This window comes from Maniola jurtina, chromosome 12 (assembly GCF_905333055.1).
Source record: "Maniola jurtina chromosome 12, ilManJurt1.1, whole genome shotgun sequence".
Taxonomy (NCBI): domain Eukaryota; kingdom Metazoa; phylum Arthropoda; class Insecta; order Lepidoptera; family Nymphalidae; genus Maniola; species Maniola jurtina.
The window spans coordinates 3,209,259-3,227,684 of NC_060040.1; the positions used below are offsets into that span (position 1 = coordinate 3,209,259).

At 35.4% G+C, this 18,426-nt stretch overlaps 2 protein-coding genes across 2 annotated transcripts; one reads left to right on the forward strand and one right to left on the reverse strand.

The window, feature by feature from the left end:
• Positions 1 to 519: 519 nt before the first annotated feature.
• On the forward strand, positions 520 to 14,124 carry LOC123870195 (pollen-specific leucine-rich repeat extensin-like protein 1). The gene is made up of 3 exons (XM_045913397.1): positions 520 to 717; positions 11,182 to 11,668; positions 12,372 to 14,124. The coding sequence occupies exons 1-3, from the start codon at positions 648 to 650 to the stop codon at positions 12,487 to 12,489; spliced, it is 675 nt and encodes a 224-aa protein (XP_045769353.1). The 5' UTR covers positions 520 to 647; the 3' UTR covers positions 12,490 to 14,124.
• Positions 14,125 to 14,514: 390 nt separating this feature from the next.
• On the reverse strand, positions 14,515 to 18,183 carry LOC123870192 (crossover junction endonuclease MUS81). The gene is made up of 3 exons (XM_045913391.1): positions 16,950 to 18,183; positions 16,220 to 16,646; positions 14,515 to 15,323 (listed from the first exon to the last, which is right to left on the reverse strand). Exons 1-3 carry the CDS (start codon positions 18,047 to 18,049, stop codon positions 14,985 to 14,987), a joined length of 1,866 nt encoding a protein of 621 aa, XP_045769347.1. The 5' UTR covers positions 18,050 to 18,183; the 3' UTR covers positions 14,515 to 14,984.
• Positions 18,184 to 18,426: the final 243 nt, after the last annotated feature.

Below are 18,426 nucleotides of genomic sequence, written 5' to 3' on the forward strand. Positions count from 1 at the left end.
AGTACGTTCCAAATAGGTAAATCCCCAACAATAAACAATTTTTCTCTAACATTTTAGTGAGGTTCATACTTCATAGCACAGATATGAATGATAGTTCTTGTATGGTTCCTGTGAGGTCTAATAGGTCTAAGGAAGCTGATTGAAATATGGCGTCAAATCTATGGGGTAAAATGCATGGGAAAAAGTTGAAAAAGTGTCCAATTATGAACAGTACCTAAATATTACTTAGATTACTTACAATAGAGGGCGTTACTTTTATAACCACAGACAAACAACCTAACGGCCCAGGAACTCAAGTTCCAATTTTTTGTCTCACTCGTCAGATAATAAGCAGGTATGTCTTGTCCTTTTCTTTATTATTGCGTTTTTTTAAATTACTAAATCGCTATCGGTATTATTTTTCTCTTAAAGTGATAAATTGATATTTTGCTAAATCGAGATAGTATCTATTTCGATGAAATCGATTAAATGTCACAAAAACCGGTAATCGTCAAAAATGGTTTATCAGATAGTGCAACACTAACTAAATTCTTTCTTCTTTGCAATAAATTCCCACGCACTTGCTTTATGTCAGGCGTCATTTATATTCTTAATTAGTAATTTTACTGTTAATTAAACGTAATAGACTGATATTTTACCGTATAAACATGAAGAAAGTAATATTTTTATGCTTGTTATCGCTGTCTGTGTGTTTAAGCAAACCGGCTGAGAATCAAGGTAAGTTCTTTTAAATACAATCAGCGTCAGTATAATGTACTACGTTCTATCTATTAGGAATTTTCTCAGGATCGAGAACAGTACCTATCTCGGAACCAGTTTCCGTGATTACAAAAACTATTGCTTCATATTTTAACACTGGTGTTTAAATAAACATGATTCCGTTAGGTGTTCTAAATACAAAATTGTAGGTACCTACTTAAGGCACAATTTTTTTCCGAGAACAGCTAGGTACTTAACCCAAGAAATCTTAAAGTTAAATTATTGCATCACGGTTTGTTCAAATACGCAGCCATCTCGAACAGTAACTTGAAACACATGCATTAAATTGATGACGTTACACGTACTTACTTTTGAATAATAGGTGCCCTGTTTGTATTAATCTAGGTATACTAATATTATAAATGCGAAAGTGTGTCTGTCTGCTACCTTTGCACAGCCTAGCAGTTTAACCGATTCTGACGAAATTTGGTACAGGGTTAGCTTATATCCTGGGGACGGACATAGGCTAATTTTTATCCCGGAAAATCAAAGAGTTCCCGCGGGATTCCTAAAGACCCATCCACTCAAACGATTTGTATGAAAAGTACCGAGGTAGCTTGCGTCCATGTTATTGACATAGACAACTTTTTATCCAGGAAAACCAAACAGTTCCCACGGGATCTTCAAAAACCTACATCCACGCGGGCGAAGTCGCGGGCATTCTCGAGTATTTAATATTCTCAATATCTTTGTCTTATTCACTTCTGAGAGCTGTTATTTATTTTAGCCAAAAAATCATGAGTAAATTCTCGCTGTGTGTAAGAAGTCAGCAGTTGGACATAAAGGTGCATTTCCACCTTACTTTTCCCTTTCTCTCTTCTTAAAAGGTTGTTTGATACCGAAAAGTACAAAATTTTGCTTTGTTTCTTAACCTGGCTCATAAACATGTTCCGATAGAGCTTGGGTATAAAATTGCAGCAATTGTATTCATATGGGTTTCAGTCACATTCCTTTCTATGTAATTCCATACATTACCCAAAGTCAAAAGGTGAAGCATACCTATATCACTAGTCAAAACCCTCTTCCACCTGTTTCCGTCACTATACCTGCAGTACTGGAGAATGATGGTAGATTATTGCTTCTAACTTGGAATCTATGAAAGAAACATTAAAGTGAATACAATACTTATTTGTGATCTAGAGCTGTATTTTAGAATTTCAGATTACAGTTAAGTTAATCAAAATGGGTCCCATTGTACTCTTTGAATTAGGGCCGATCTTTCCAAAAAAGAATGCTAAGTAGGAAAAGTTTTAAGTTCGGAAAAACCTACATAAATAACTTTTTAGAAACATCAGTTTTTCTAAATTCCCATGTTTTTGGAGATAACTCTAGAATAATTTTTCAGTTTTTTTTAAATAAACACTCTTTAAAAATATGACAGCAGTGATGGGGATGCCCCACTTAGTGAAGTAGACCCCAACTAAGAAATAACTTTCTGGAATTCCCCCTAAGAAAAACCAGTAAAAGGGTGGGGTGTCAGTAATTAGTAATGTGATAAATAAAATAAACAGATAAAAATTGTTGCGAACCATTTTAACCTATGACATTCATACATCATTCATATGATAAAGATAAGTTAGACACAATGATCGTAACCAGTTTTACAAAGTATGCAGTTTCAGTGTAAACAATGTTTTTCTACTTGAATATTGTAAAGTTACAAACAATGTGATAAGGAGGACACAATGCCCTTGTTTATTAACCTAAAGCTGTTAGCAGTTACTTGTTACCTATATTTATTGCTTGATATATATTAATAGCTCTTAATCCATCACCAACCCACTACTGAGTATGGGTCTCCTCTCAAAATGAGAAAAGCTTAGGCCACAGTCCACTACGCTGGCTAATTGCGGGTTGACAAACTTCATACTCCTTTGAGAACATTATGGAAAACTCAGGCATGCAGTTTCACTTGCTTTAACTGTGAAGGAATATGTTGTGAGGAATCCTCCATGCCCCAGAATTCTATAATCTCCTCAAAGGTGTGTTTCAAAATCCATTCATTGTTTACATTACAAAAAGAACCTCAGTGCTGGGCAAAAGTTCAGCTTTCTAAGTCTAATAGTTTGGACTGGGTGTTAATGAGTCAGTCAGTCAGTGAGTCAGAACTGTTCTTTATTTATATGTATTGATTTATTATTAAGTAATTACTTATCAATATTAATAAAAAAAAATCTAGTCGTCTGGTTTTCTCATTTAGATATGGCATCATCCTACTAAACAGTTTTTCCTGTTGTTTTGTAATATTAACTGCAATTTCTTGCTTATTTCCTAGAATCTGTTCTACTTTCTACCTAATTAAAGAATAAGGATGTCTAAAAGTTATAAGTAGGTAGGTATACTTAGTTCGCGACAGATCGACATGGCAATCGGGGTGGGGACACCCCACACAGCTCCCGCGACAGCCCGGTGCGGGATAGCGTGGGTGACGTGCGGAGTGTCTCCCCCGCCTCATACCCCGATTGCCATGTTGACCTGTCGCGTACTGTACTAAGTTTTAATTTTTTATAGAGAACCTTTTATAATTATTGAATAATTTATTATAATGTAATCAAATATATTATTGATATTATTAAAGGAGTAAATATTGTAACTTTGAAATTTTGGATGTAGTAAGTAATCTCTGAAACTATTCATCGAATTAAAAAAAAAAAAAATTGACTGATAGGTAGCTACATTATCTTCGACTCTTGAGTGCTATGATTATAAGGCTATCTATATTTATTAATTGCTATATCACGCGAACGAAGTCGCGGGTTAAAGCCTCTCGCTGTCCATCCATCCATCCGTCCATCTGTCTGTCTGACAGGGGGCTGTTTCTCGTAAACCGTAAATAACTAGCTAGAGAGTTGAAATTTTCACAGAATGGGTACTTCTATTGCCGCTATTGACACAAATAAAGAAGGTACTTAATAAAAATTCTATTTTCTACTTTAATTACAAAATTGTCGCCATGACAACAATTAAAGTGTTATTTTTAGTACAATGGTACGGAACCCTTCCTGTGCGAATCCGACTCGCATTTGACCAATTTTTTATAAAGAACGCTATTTCGTTGTTAGTGAATTGTTACTGCGATAGTTCAATCTCCTCTCTATTGGTGATAAATAGTCAATAAGTAGACCTTGTTCCATTAATTTTCCGTGCCTATATCTATTCTGTAAGTGGAGATCCAATTATGGATAATTACATGGACTTTTTGACCTGACTACTATTAGACACTGTATTTTAATGATATTGTATTCGCACGTCGTATTCTGCTCCTTGTTGGTATCAATATTTACACAAAAACCGGCCAAGTGCGAGTTAGACTCGCGCACTGAGGGTTCCGTACTCGGGTATTTTTCCAACATTTTGCACGATAAATCAAAAACTATAGAATCTGTTTTAGAATGTACAGGTAAAGCCCTTTCATATGATACCCCACTTGGTATAGTTATCTTACTTTGAAAATCGAAACTTATTTTAATTTTTTAACACTTTGCGGTTTTCTGATTTATTCCTGTGCTTGTGCTACAATGAACGCTGGATGAAATGTCTGCAATCTGAACACAGAGAGAACGAATTAAGTAATGTCGTGAAACTAATTTCGTGCCATTAATTTCGTAATGTAATTTCCGCTTTAATGTATCTAATTAATAAAATGCTGTGAACGATACGGACAAAAAAAGGAAACCATATTATGTACTAGCTGATGCCCGCAGCTTCGCCTGCGTGGATTGGTCAGATCCCCTGCAGCATCAGGATTGAGGAGTTGGACTCCAAATTTTTTATGAAACAATGTCGCAAAGTTCCTCTATCGATTAAAAAAGAAATGACGCAAATCGGTTCAGAAATCTCGGAGATTTCGGTGTACATAGGTAGAAAAACACAACTCCCTTTTTGAAAGTCGGTTAAAAAAGTAGCCAATGTTACTCCCTGGTCAATTCTCTACTTGTCTGTGAAAATCCCGTCAAAATCGGTTCAGCCGTTCCGAAGATTACCCTTTTCAAACAGACAGACAGACAGACAAAAATTTTAAAAACGTGTGATTCGGTGTTGGTATCGTTCAGATAACCATATGAGCTTAATATGAGGTAGTTATTTCGAAATTACAGACAGACACTCCAATTTTATTTATTAGTATAGATAGGTAGAAATTGATTAAATATCAACGCACAGCTCAAACCGCTGGGTTCAGAAACTTGAGATTTTGCATATTAAAGGGTACATAGACCTCCGCTAAGAAAGGCTCAGAAATTTCACTCGAGCGAATCCGGGACGGGTCAGCTAGTCATGAATAAGTGAACAGTGAACACGGTATCAAGTTAGCAATGGCGTGCATAGTGTTTAGGACCAGGATATGCATTTAGGCATGCACACTCCATATTCGATACTACAAAACAGTTATACTATGCGATTCAAATAAAAATACCATCTTACTGGGCCAGCAATTAATATTTTCGTTAAAATATTATTAAAAAAAGGGTAAGCAGTGCCTCTTTGCATCTATGGCGTGCACGCCACTGCCAAGCAGGTAATTACCTGCTAAGGTACCTATACCTATGAATTAGCTATTCGCGATCACGCCTATCGATTGCGTGAATGACCAACATTTCCTGTTACAGGTTGCATACAGTTAGTTATACAGAATCTCTAAACTACATGGCTAGTCTATTAATAAACTCTATCACACTAATATTATAAAGGCGAAAGTTTGTGTGTCTGTTTGTTACTCCTTCACGCAAAAACTACTAGACGGATTTGGCTGATACTTGGGATGATATAGATAATATCCTGTATTAGCACATAGGCATTTTATCATGGAAAGGATTTCAATAACGTAAATCCACGCGGACGAAGACGCGGGCATAAGCTAGGATAAATTATTTTTAATTGTCAAAGGGCCTGGATTCAGTTGTCACGCGTATTTGATTCGTGGTGACGTAAATAGTTAAGGGCAAGCCTGAGCCGAAAGCAATTTATCGAGTAGGTATTGGAAGAAACTATTGCCGTCGCGCTGCGCCCGATCACATGAGTACCAAACGAGTTATCAATGTGTGAACGAGTAGTGTGTTTGTGTGCCGGCCGCCCGCTTCCCGTGCGGGCCCTCGCGCCCCCCATGCCCGCGCCGCCGCGACGCGCCGCCGCCGACGGCCGCTCGCGCGAATCTGTGCGCCGGTTTCCGTCTGATACTTTACCTATCCGCTCTTATTATTGTTTGATCTGGCTAAATTATTAACGGACTTGATTCTTTGCTTCACTGTTTTGACTCGGTTTGTGTAAATTTCGGAAGAAGTTTCTAGAAGTTTATGTTTCTGGTTTTTTCTCTGACTTTTTTTTTTGTAACACTGACTCCTAAAATTATTTTACTCTTGTCAGTGTGTTTTTTTGGAAGTCGGCTATATTTTTAGGGTTCCATACTTCAAAAGAAATAAAAGGAACCCTGATAGGATCACTTCGTTTTTCTGTCAGTCTATCTGTCCGTTTGTCCATCTGCCCGTCTGTCTGTCTGTCCATCTGTCCGTCTGGCGTGTTTGTTAAGAAAACCTATAGGATACTTCCCGTTGATCTAGCATCATAAAATTTGACAGGTAGAAAGGTTTTAAAGTACAAGTAAAGGGAAAAATGTGAAAACCGTGAATTTGTGGTTACATCACAAAAAAAAATTAAAATGTGTTCATGAACAAATTCTCGTATTTTTGAAATTACTAATTTATTTTCAACGATATGAGATAACTATATCAAGTGGTGTATCGTATGTAAGGGCTGTAGAATGTAAAATAACGGAACCTTCGGTGCGCGAGTCTGACTTGCATTTGGCCAGTTTTTTTTGTAAAAAGTTTTTATTTCTCACTTTATAGTAATTGTAAAACTAAAAAGTTAATCTCATTACAATTTCAAGTAGTCCAAGTTTCAACAAGTCCAAACACGGCTAGGATACAATATTGTCTTATTACGGAGTTCCGGTGCCTGTCTTTCGGTTTCATCATCAGATCCACGTTACTAAATGGTTCTTTCTTAGTGCCAACGCTGCACTTCTTGATGAAAATAGCTACTCGTATGTTATGTTTTCCTATTTTGAAGGTTTCCCGCGGTTCCTCTAAGATCTTGTCATCAGATCCTGACATGATGCCCATGGGACCACATCAGGAGTATTATCGGATTTCAATAGTTGTATACCTACCTTCTCATTACAATTTTAAGAAGCCCAAACACTACCAAAATCGCTTTAAGTTTTCTATAAAATTTGAAGAGTTCCCTCGATTTCTCCAGGATACCACCATCAGATCATGACTTGATGATCATGAAACCACTTGGGAAGTCTACTTTAAACAAAAAAATAATTTTTCAAATCGGTCCAAGCATCTTCGAATAATCGGGGAACACACCTAGGTAGTAGGTACATTACACGTGTAGTTATAAAAAAATATTTTTAACTTTTTAGTGTGTGTGATTTTTGAAGTCGGTTTAATTTTTCTTTTGAATTTTTTTTATTTCACAACTTTTAATGGCCCCACTGTACTATAATATGCTATGCCCAGTTAAAAGCCTACTGTTTACTAAGCTATTACACTGGTCGCGAGCAATTTGCTCTTATCCATTGAGGAGTTCTGTTCTCCATCTCCGAAGATATTCATCAGATCTTCACCAAATTCATATGGGACCACCTGCACAGTATACCCTTTCAAATAAATAAAAAATCCCCAATCGGTCCAAGGGTCTTTGAGTAATCGGGGAACATACATAAAAAAAAAAGATTCCGACGAATTGAGATCATTTATTATTTATTTTTAACCAACTTCCTAAAAAGGAGGAGGCCTTTTTAGGAAGTTGGTTAAAAATGAATGATTTCAATCGCGATATAAAGTATCTCAACCCTGCTTCAACAATAAAAAATAATACTTAAAATCACACGATAATAAATAAAAATAATCATTGTATCGTGTAAATATCGACATCGGTGTACATCACTAGAGTATCGATAAAAATATGATCAAGTGCCACTTCCCTATTAGTGTACGTGTAAGCTTTACCCTCCCTCGCCTCCAACCTGCCCCCGTAAACTGCGAAAGGGACAACTGCAGCTCAGGCTGATTTTACCTACAAAAACCTCGACCAAAAGACGTTTCGTATTTTGCTGTTTCCTTCTTCAAAACTGGACAGATCTCGATGGTTCTTATACCAAAATTTAGAGGAAAAGTATATCTTTGCTCCTATGTTTTGCTTTTTTGTTAAAAACTTATCAAATTTGTATAATAGTCGTCTGAACCTGACGGTTGAAACTGGCGATTTTTTCGGGTTTTCGGATTGTCATATTTATTTTCGTGATTATGTTTTGGAAAAAAGGAAAACATACAGGCACGCATTAATGAGACCTAGATTTTTGTGAAAAAAATCATTGCTCTAGAGACATTATCCACGAAGGAAACTGGAGAATACGTTTGTATGGAGAAAAGCCCACTAACGCTTGGTCTTAAGCACTATCACGCCACGATCGATCGATATCGCCTTAGAGCTTCGTCGTCAAATTAGGCTAACCTAACTTTTCGAAGTTATTGCGCCTTTTAAGAAATTAAATAGGTACCTATCAATTGCAAAAACGGTGAAGCAAAACATAGGGAACCTGCATGCCTGAGCGATAATGTTCTCAAAGGTCTGTGAAGTTTGCCAGAGTGGTGGACTATGGCTTAAACCCTCCTCCTTCTGAGAGGAGACCCACGCTCAGTAGTGGGCCGGTTGAGTTGATGAATAAGGTTGCTCGTAGAGATGTCTCTGTGCATCAGTATAATATGGTTGTACTCAGTTGTATTGCTCCATCTGCGAAACGAAGGGTTGACAGAGGAACCAATTGCCGGCAGCATAGCACCCTTTCTTTCCGTCGCCTCTCACTTCGAACCAACATTACAAAGGCAGAGTTATTTTTTACGTGACACTAAACTATCCTTATGGACCTTTCATTTTTTGACGCAAGCCTTGTTTGTCGTAATCATCAAATAAAAATAAAATAAAACTTTATTATCTGAACAGAACATAATTTACAGACTTTGGTGTGAGGCCCTGCCTCCTGATGAAGTGAAAACTGTGTTTCAGGAGGCAGTGTCTTCCCATAATATAGTGTACAGCACAATATAATATAACCACTTATAATGATTAAATTAAGTTTAAATTGTATCATCAAGTAATTATACTTGATGGTAAGTGATGATGCAGCTAGATATGCGCGTTTAAAAATAAACTGCATAATGTACCTACACCGGAAGTTCGAGTAAACAAAGATTTACTCAATAACTGCGAGATTTTCGATGATGCATCCACTCCAATTCATTTTCCGTGGTCGAGAATAATTGAGATATCTATAGACAAATTCCACGAAGCCGTGGGAATACCGCGTGAAGGTTAAAGCATAGAGATAAGCATATTATTGCATAACTAGCTGATGCCCGCAGCTTCGCCCGCGTGGATTGGTCAGATCCCCTGCAGCATCGGATTGAGGAGTTGGAATCCAAATTTTTTATGAAACAATGTTGCAAAGTTCCTTTATCGATTAAAAAAGAAACGACGCAAATCGGTTCAGAAACTTCGGATATTTCGGTGTACATAGGTAGAAAAACACAACTCCCTTTTTGAAAGTCGGTTAAAAAAGCAGCCTATGTTACTCCCTGGTCAATTCTCTACTTGTCTGTGAAAATCCCGTCAAAATCGGTTCAGCCGTTCCCAAGATTAGCCTTTTCAAACAGACAGACAGACAAAAATTTTAAGAACGTGTGATTCAGTGTTGGTATCGTTCAAATAACCATATGAGCTTTATATGAGGTAGTTATTTCGAAATTACAGACAGACACTCCAATTTTATTTATTAGTATAGATATTAAGTATAGATAATCTATGGCTCATATTATTTCAAGTCACTAAAATCACAACCAGTTATGTTAATAAGGTTATACCTACCTACCGAGAATTTATAAATAAAACGCATGACTATTTAAGATAGATCATTTTTTATTCACAAAACATTGATCTGTTTAATAAGATTAAAATTCTTCATACCTACTAATATTATAATAATAAATTCCATGCCGTTTTTCATTTCCTAATATTGCTAACATTAGAAACCAGAAACGAAAAATAATACTTCGGTGTATGGACAGTATGCTTCACTCGGCTATTAATATCCACTTTACATCCAGTTAATTCATTCCATAATTCATATACAAAACTCATTTTTCCAAGGTTTCTTTTATCTGCATTTCAGTATGTAAACCAAAGTTTTTTATTTAAAATCAGATTAAATTAATTAACAATGTGCTGAAGAATGCCCTAAGCCCTTCTTATTCCGGAAGAAACCCTTGCTCAAACGATAGGTTGAGAATAGTGAATTAAATAGCAATATCTATCTCTCAAAGACTGCTTCTAGCAGTAGTGTGAGTTGAATGGATTGTTCTCTTTCAAACTAGCGGTATGCCCCGACTTTGCCCTTGTTATACTCGTATATATAAAACACTAGCTGATGCCCGCAGCTTCGCCCGCGTGGATTGGCCAGATCCCCTGCAGCATCAGGATTGAGGAGTTGGAATCCAATTTTTTTATGAAACAATGTCACAAAGTTCCTCTATCGATTAAAAAAAAAATTACGCAAATCGGTTCAGAAATCTCGGAGATTTCGGTGTACATAGGTAGAAAAACACAACTCCCTTTTCGAAAGTCGGTTAAAAAAGTAGCCTATTTTACGCCCTGGTCAATCCTCTACTTGTCTGTGAAAATCCCGTCAAAATCGGTTCAGCCGTTCCAAAGATTAGCCTTTTCAAACAGACAGACAGACAGACAGACAGACAGACAGACAAAAATTTTAAAAACGTGTGATTCAGTGTTGGTATCGTTCAAATAACCATATGAGCTTAATATGAGGTAGTTATTTCGAAATTACAGACAGACACTCCAATTTTATTTATTAGTATAGATTTAGCCTGTGTCCATCCGAAATAATGTACCCTTGAAATGGTGATAGAATTTTTCAAATAAGTGCAGCAATTTCAGAGAATATGCTCGACGTACATCAAACTCAAAACTCACACTTATTCTTTGTTTTATACCATTCATCATCATCAACCCATCGTCGGCTCACTACTAAGAATGGGTCTCCTCTCAGAATGAAAAGAGTTTGGCCATAGTCTACCATACTGGCCAAGCGCAGACTTTAGATACCTTTGAGGACATTATGAAAAACTCTCATGCAAGTTTCCTCACGATTTTTTCCTTCACCGTTAAAGCAGGTAATATTAAATTGCTTAAAACACACAACTCTGATAAATTAGAGATGCGTGCCCGGGATCGAAGCCCTAACCTGCCAAATAGAAGAACGACGTCCTACCCACTAGTCTATCAATGCTTTATAACATTAGTATCGATTATTTATTTTAATACTGTATCTGTTGTTTCTAGCTGCTCCAACCCCACCGCCAGGGCATGCAGTTGAAACCAAGGCGCAAAACACCACAGAACCGGCACACCCTACCCCCGTAGCTACAGAGGCCCAGCCCGCTGCAAACAAAGAACAGGCACCACCAGCAAAGACAGAACCGGAGAAAGCCACCCCTCCCGCTCCCACAGCACTACCGCCGAAAGAGACAGCTGCATCACCAACAAAAGAAACGCCTTCGAAAGATTCCCCCAAGCCTACTGAAGATAACAAAACACAAAACAAAGAAGAACAAACACCTAAACCCAAAGAAGAAACTACACCAACCAAAATCACTATCGATACTAAAGTACCCACAGAGAAGGCAAGCACTGACAAAACGGAAGAAGGAAAAGCCAAAGCTGGGACCAAGCCCGAGACTAAAGACGTAACCCCCAAACCAAACGAGGCCCCTGTCACTACTGAAGCTCCTAAGGCTGACAAGGATGCACATATTGTGCAATCAAGAGGGTAAGTTCAATAATTACTAAGAAACACAAAATAGAAGTAAGTGGAGGTTTTTCTTAAAATACCACTAGAAGCAAATAGCGGTCGTATTTATCGCTATCAAACTTCGCCTGCCGAGTGAGAGGTTGGACACCACTAAGGTCTGATCTCTCGCTCTAATTTGGTGGTCAAAGTGGGATAGCAATAAGTAATTATTTAATTCCAATAGGTATTAGGAGTACAATATTATAGATTTATGCTAAGAAACCATATAAATCATAACCGAATTCCGATACATCAAGTAATTATTTTAAACCATTATGTATGTACCTACCTCAAATGAGGGAAAGATTTTATAATACAAAATGTCAATTACTCATGAGTTATACCCATCCATGAAAAGGTCATCACAGGTTACTCAAGTAACTCTTATGTAAAGAAAATCCCAAAAAGGAAGCTTTGAAGGAACTCAAAATTTCAATAATTTTTTTCAGTATTTGGAAGTAACTAGATGTTTTTTTTTTTTAATTGCTTACTGTAGTAATATTTTCATCATAATCAACCTATTGTCTGCTTAAAGTCCCCATCATCCAATTGCCGAATTATGGAAAATTAAGTCCCCTCATCCAATTGCTTTAATCAGAAAAAATAAGGTTCACAATATTTCCGAATTAAGTTAATACAGGCATATGCTCTTTTTAAAATAATATTTGTTTTACTTTTTCAGATTTGACGGCCCCAGCTTCATTGGAGGCATCATCCTGACCCTTGGTCTCCTCGCGATCGGATTCATGGGATTCAAATACTATAAGAATCAAACTGAGAGAAACTACCACACTCTCTAAGTTTAATATAAAACTCTAATTAATATCTATGTAAGTGCACTCAGCTATGTATATTTTTTTTAAGTAGTAAGTACTAATTTTTTGTTATACAGGAAGATTTATGTTAAGACTTTATTTCGTGCACTTTACATTTTATAATTATTGTACAATTGTATTAAAAAAACTGATTCAACAGGGTTCCTGTAGTCTCGAAGATTTTCTAAATGTACCTAAGTCCTACATTTTCAACGGTGAATGGTCACTAATTTTGATTTTCGAATTTATAGCGTAAAAGATATATTTTATGACTCACATAATATTAGATTATTATTAATTAATGTAAGCTATTAGTTATTTGGCATTTATCTCAGCCTTTCTCGTTTTAATTTAAACTGAGCCGTTTTTGTGTATATATGTGTAATTCGATGTTTTCCACTCAATCTTTGCCATGACTTAGCTTGGCGTTTGCTAAAATTTATAGTAGATATTATAAAAAGAACTATTTTCAGGAATAACAAAGTTGTTTATCACATGTTTTGAGATGTAAAGTTTAAAACTTTTTCAAGTGCAATTTAGTGTAAGCATTTAAATTTTATTTTACGTTCTGTGCCATGACCCTGATTCTAAATTTTATAATACAGTTACGCGGTAGGCGGGATCGAGGAACGGCCCAAAATTAATAATTAGTATCTGAGATCTGTCCATAAGTTACCACTTAGCAACATAGTTATTTGTCAAGAAATGTATTTTATACATTTTTGGAAAATAACGTTGCAAAGTAACTTATCGACAATTATTATTCACAGATAGATTCATTATTAATTGGACCGTAAAACTGCATAAATCGAATTGGCTTTAATCGGTTCACATAATGTCTATGTAAATTTTGTGTAGGGCTAAAAACACCTATAATAATTTTGTTCTAAATCAATTTAAATATTCTCTATAAAAACTGAGAGTTCCGAAACCGCGTAACTCAAGATAACATACTGTTTAAAAAAATGCATCTACAAAAAAAAATATGTCCACACCAAAAGTATTTAGTTATAAGCAAATTAAATATTAACTGATAAGGAAAACATTGTGATGGTAAAAGTTAGGGGCTGATGATTTTATTTTTAACTATTTGTTTTATATTGGTTGGGCACAATCAGTCACTTTCGAATCTCCCTATATTTTATAACACTTTACCAAAAATTGAACCTCACTTGCCACGTTTTTGTTTAAGCAATATGTCTAGTTACTGCCAAAGTGATGAATGTAGCAATAATTATTTATATAATCTCTAGCCATTATACATAAAAAAAAACTCAAGCAAATTTTCTTCACGATTTTAAGAAAATGTCCTTGATACAGACAAATACTTTTAATAAACTTAAATTATTATGAATATTATTTATTGCTTTAACTAGGCAGCTATATTATACACAATGGTATAATTACTAATTTTATCACTTTGGCTGTAACATATCTTTAGAATCTCACGGAATCTTATGATGCTTGTGCCGAACCAACTCAGCATGTTTTAATTTGATGGTCTAGAAAGTTGATTCCATCCTGAAGTGCTCTTAAATCTGAACTATTTATGAATAATTCAGAATTTGCGTTACTCATGTCACAGGCAATAGTTGTGTTAATAAAGTATATGTACCAGAATTTATTGTTCTTTTTATTGTATAATATCGTACCCTTTTTTACACAAAGTATAGGACCGGCTACATAATATTATTAGAAATTATGTGAGAAAAAAAAATTGATATGCTGCATGTCACTGCTCATACATTTTGTTTAAACCTGCATCTATTTAGAATGTTGTCGATGTTCGTAAAATATAATAATTATTATTATTATTTATCTTTATGCTTGCACAGCATTATTACAATCTCAATTGTGATTGGCTGAATTTATGCCATTCTTGTTGCAACAATGCATTGTAGCCAATAGTGAGCGAGCATCAACCAATCAGAGGTGATTGTGACATTGTAGCTGTCATTCTAACACAATCGAGCCGAAGATCACTTGAAGATTTATAATAAGACAAAAACATTATATAAAATATGTTTTAATATGACCATAATTTTTAGCAATGATTTCAAATAAGTATCAACTCTATTCCTAGGCTTGTCAAGCACCTGATACAGTAACACTAAACTTGCACGCATTTTATTATACAAATAATTTAACTTTTACATACACATCCAAAAAACTTAAAACTACAAAATACTTTTTTAATAATAAACAGTCTTAAACTTTATATCAAAACTAATAAAGCAAATGCCGCGAGAACATATCTGGGAGTATAATTTTCAATCTTATCCAATTCAAACAGAAGTTGTATTACAGATGCAAGTTACCGAGAAAAAAGAAACCACGCCGCCACAGTTGATTCCATTTGTATACTAATTACGACTCTATTTGGATGGGATAAGGTCGATATTTAAATATCCGCAGAAATAAACTCAGTATTGCCAACTCCGCTAACTGGCCCTAATCTGAAAAGCATTTCAAAAATAAACTTACTTCATATTTCTAAAAGTAAATAATTGATATACTGATTTGCTTACACTAGGCCCTACACTACGGTTCAGTTCCCCAAATTTCAAATTGGCTAGCAACATTTCACCTTCCCTTTGATCACAACTTTTGTACTTCTCTATCAACATTCGTGGAGTTTTATAAACATTGGTTATCGTCAAAGCTTTCTGCACAGACACTCCTTTTAACTGTAAAAGTATTTTTATAAATGTATCTGTGATGGACAATGCTCTATTCTTTACGGAAGACTTATTAAAGTACCCAAATGTCATAAGAATGTCGCTTTTCGGTTCTCCATTGTGACCCATTAGCCTTTTATCCTGAAAAGAAAAATATATAATTTAATTAATGAATACATTTCACTGACAGACACGCCACGTTGTCCCCAAATCCATACCTACTATATTATAAACGTGAAAGTGTGTCTGTCTGTCTGTTAGCTAGATTTTGATGAGACAGATATTGTACTGCAGTACCTTTATGATGGCTCCGCTAAGTACCATCTAGCGGCTCTGGATGCCGTTGATCGTCGAGCTAGGAAACTCATAGGCGAAGACTTTCCTTTACTGGCGAAACTTTAAAGTCTCGATCATCGCCGTAAGGTCGCCGGCTTAGTGTTGTTTTATATTTATGTTGGTGTGCTCAGGAACTATTTAATCTTGTTCTCTTTTCACCATTTTACCACCAAACCGCAAGGCGTCAGGCGAGTTTCAATCCTTATGTCACCGACGTTCCATCTACACGCACGTAACGTTTTGCGTCATCATTCCTCATACGCATGGCTATGGTTTGGAATACTCTTCCGCGATCTGTGTTTCCTACCAATTATAATGCAGGTATCTTTAATACAAGAGTGAATAGGCATCTTTTAGGTAAACGCGTCCTATCTTAGGCCACATCCATCAGGTGAGATTGTGGTCAAATGTGCCTATGATGAATAAAAGACTATTTTTATTCCAGAAATCAAAGACTTCAAATAATTCACACAAACGAAGTCGCAGGCATCATCTTGTTTTGGTAGATCAATAAAACACTACTGCACATGTTCAAAATCGGTTTTTTTTATACTTACCAGCATCTTGGAACCCCAATGACTATCAGTTTTTCAAACTACATACTGTCCAAGGATAATACATAATGAGTTCTTATTCTAAGTACTTAATATTATAGTAATGTAATATAGGTATTTAATACAGTTAAATAAAATCATAATCACCTTATATTCATACATAAGCCTCAATGTCATTGTAGCTAGAAACCTCACTGAATGGGCCAAGGACTCCGTAACATGGACTTTAAAACCATCTTGTACTCTAGTATTAGCCAAGGCCTGCATTAGAGACTGCATGGGCAGTCCCACATGCTTATTACTCCCATGATTCTCCACCATATAAATAACATGATTCAAACCACATTTCCTAAGTCTAAACTTCTGTTCATGAAACCTTCCATCTTTTATACTGTGACCCAAATCGTCCATCCTTTTTCTCTCCACTACATATGGTAATACAATTTCATGGTCTGTATTTGTTTTGTGTCGAGCTATCCATGTGAAATCACCAACTTTCAAACTTCTATATTCATGCTTCAGTTCTGGATACTTGTTGAATTGTGTAACTGTTGGATCATTCTTTTTAGTCATACTGAAAAATGAAAAGAGATGAATGAATAAATGAAAAAAATGTAATTAAAAAATTAAAACAATACAATTACTGCCCTTCCGAAAAATGTTTATAAAAAGTGAAATTTGAAAATAGTATATTGCTGCCATATATTTAATTTTTATCAAAACAAAAAAGTGTCTTTCAGGATGATGTAAGGATTCTACATTTTAAGGATTCCCAATACATCCAAATCTGTTCAGGCTTTTAGAAAAGATGTTATAGTATTTGGCTATTAATTAGTGATTCAATTAATAATATACTGATGTAAAAATGTATACTCACCCACTAGTTTCATGCTTATCAATAAGCAGTATAACATCAAAAGAGCCTGGCACCATTTCTATACAGTTACTATAATCCACATGACTGTCAACATGAACAACTTTAGAACTACAATTATTATGCATCAACGTTTTAGTACTATTTATTGGCATTATATTATTTATTTCATTTTTACATTTACTTTCATCATATAGTAAATCATTTACTTCACTTTCACTTCTATAACTATCATTTATTAAACCATTAGTAAAAACTGATTTAGCTTCAGAATCAATAATTATTACTTCACTACATTGATTTTCATTATTATCAAAAACATTATCATTATTAGCTAAATCATCATTTGTAATTGTGTTATCAACACCTTTTTTATTTTGTGCATGGCTAAAGAGTTCCTTTGCAACATAAATTCCTTCTGCTGTTAGACAAAACCGAGGTATATTATTCTTAACACTTTTATTAACTAAACCTCTTCTTATTAATCCTGTTATATTCTTCCACTCAATGCTAATATCTTTATCACAGTGCTTCTGACTTGCAGCAATCAATTGACCTTTACTCATAGTTTGATTTTTCTTTAACTCCATAAGAACTATTAAAAATGCATAGCTACCTGACCTAAAAGCAGGCTTATATCTTTTCTTTCCATTTTTAGCTGAAGAACTACTAGATGATGTACTTGGAAGAACTTTAGTACATTCTGTTGGGGTTGATGTAGTACAAGGACTTTTAGTGCCTTTAGATGTTGATTGTGATTCTATAACAGGTATTACATCACTGTCGTCATCAGACCCTGAACTGGCTGTAGATTTTGAACACGTATCTACTGAACTTTCATTACTAGAACTTTTGTATACATCTAAACGTTTATCGATAAATAAACACAAGCGTTTATCGAAACCTTTTAGGATAGCGCATTCGGCTCCAGACTGCAGAGGTAGAGGATACTTTGATATGGAAGATAGAGCTTCCTGTAACATAGATTCAAGCTTACTTCCCTTTTGTTTTGCTTCTTCGTACAACTCTTCCAACCAGTCGTGGAAAAGAGGATTCGGTCTGGTACGCTTGAAGGTTATTCTTTTGCCGTTTACGACACTCATCTTCTATTCTTCGGTATAAGAATAATCGGCGATAAACTCACCAAATATAAAACGCTTGAAACATGATTAAATTAAAGTTAAAAACATGAAATGCATGGAAAATAAAACAAAACATTTGGTTGTTGTTATCATCTCACCGCTGTCAATTATTATTTACTAACGTCATAAAATCGATTTGAACTTCCGAATCGATTTCCAGCTTTGTGAGATATTACCGGTTTTTACTTACATTCCACTAGTTATTTATCTGTGTCAGACTTGTGTCAGACGTCAGCGGTGAGCGTTCTATTTTCTATAGACATTTGTCTGGTTGTCTGTGGTGCGCACTGCGCGAGTTGTGTTTTGTTAGCTAAATCACAGACCACGAATCCGTAAAT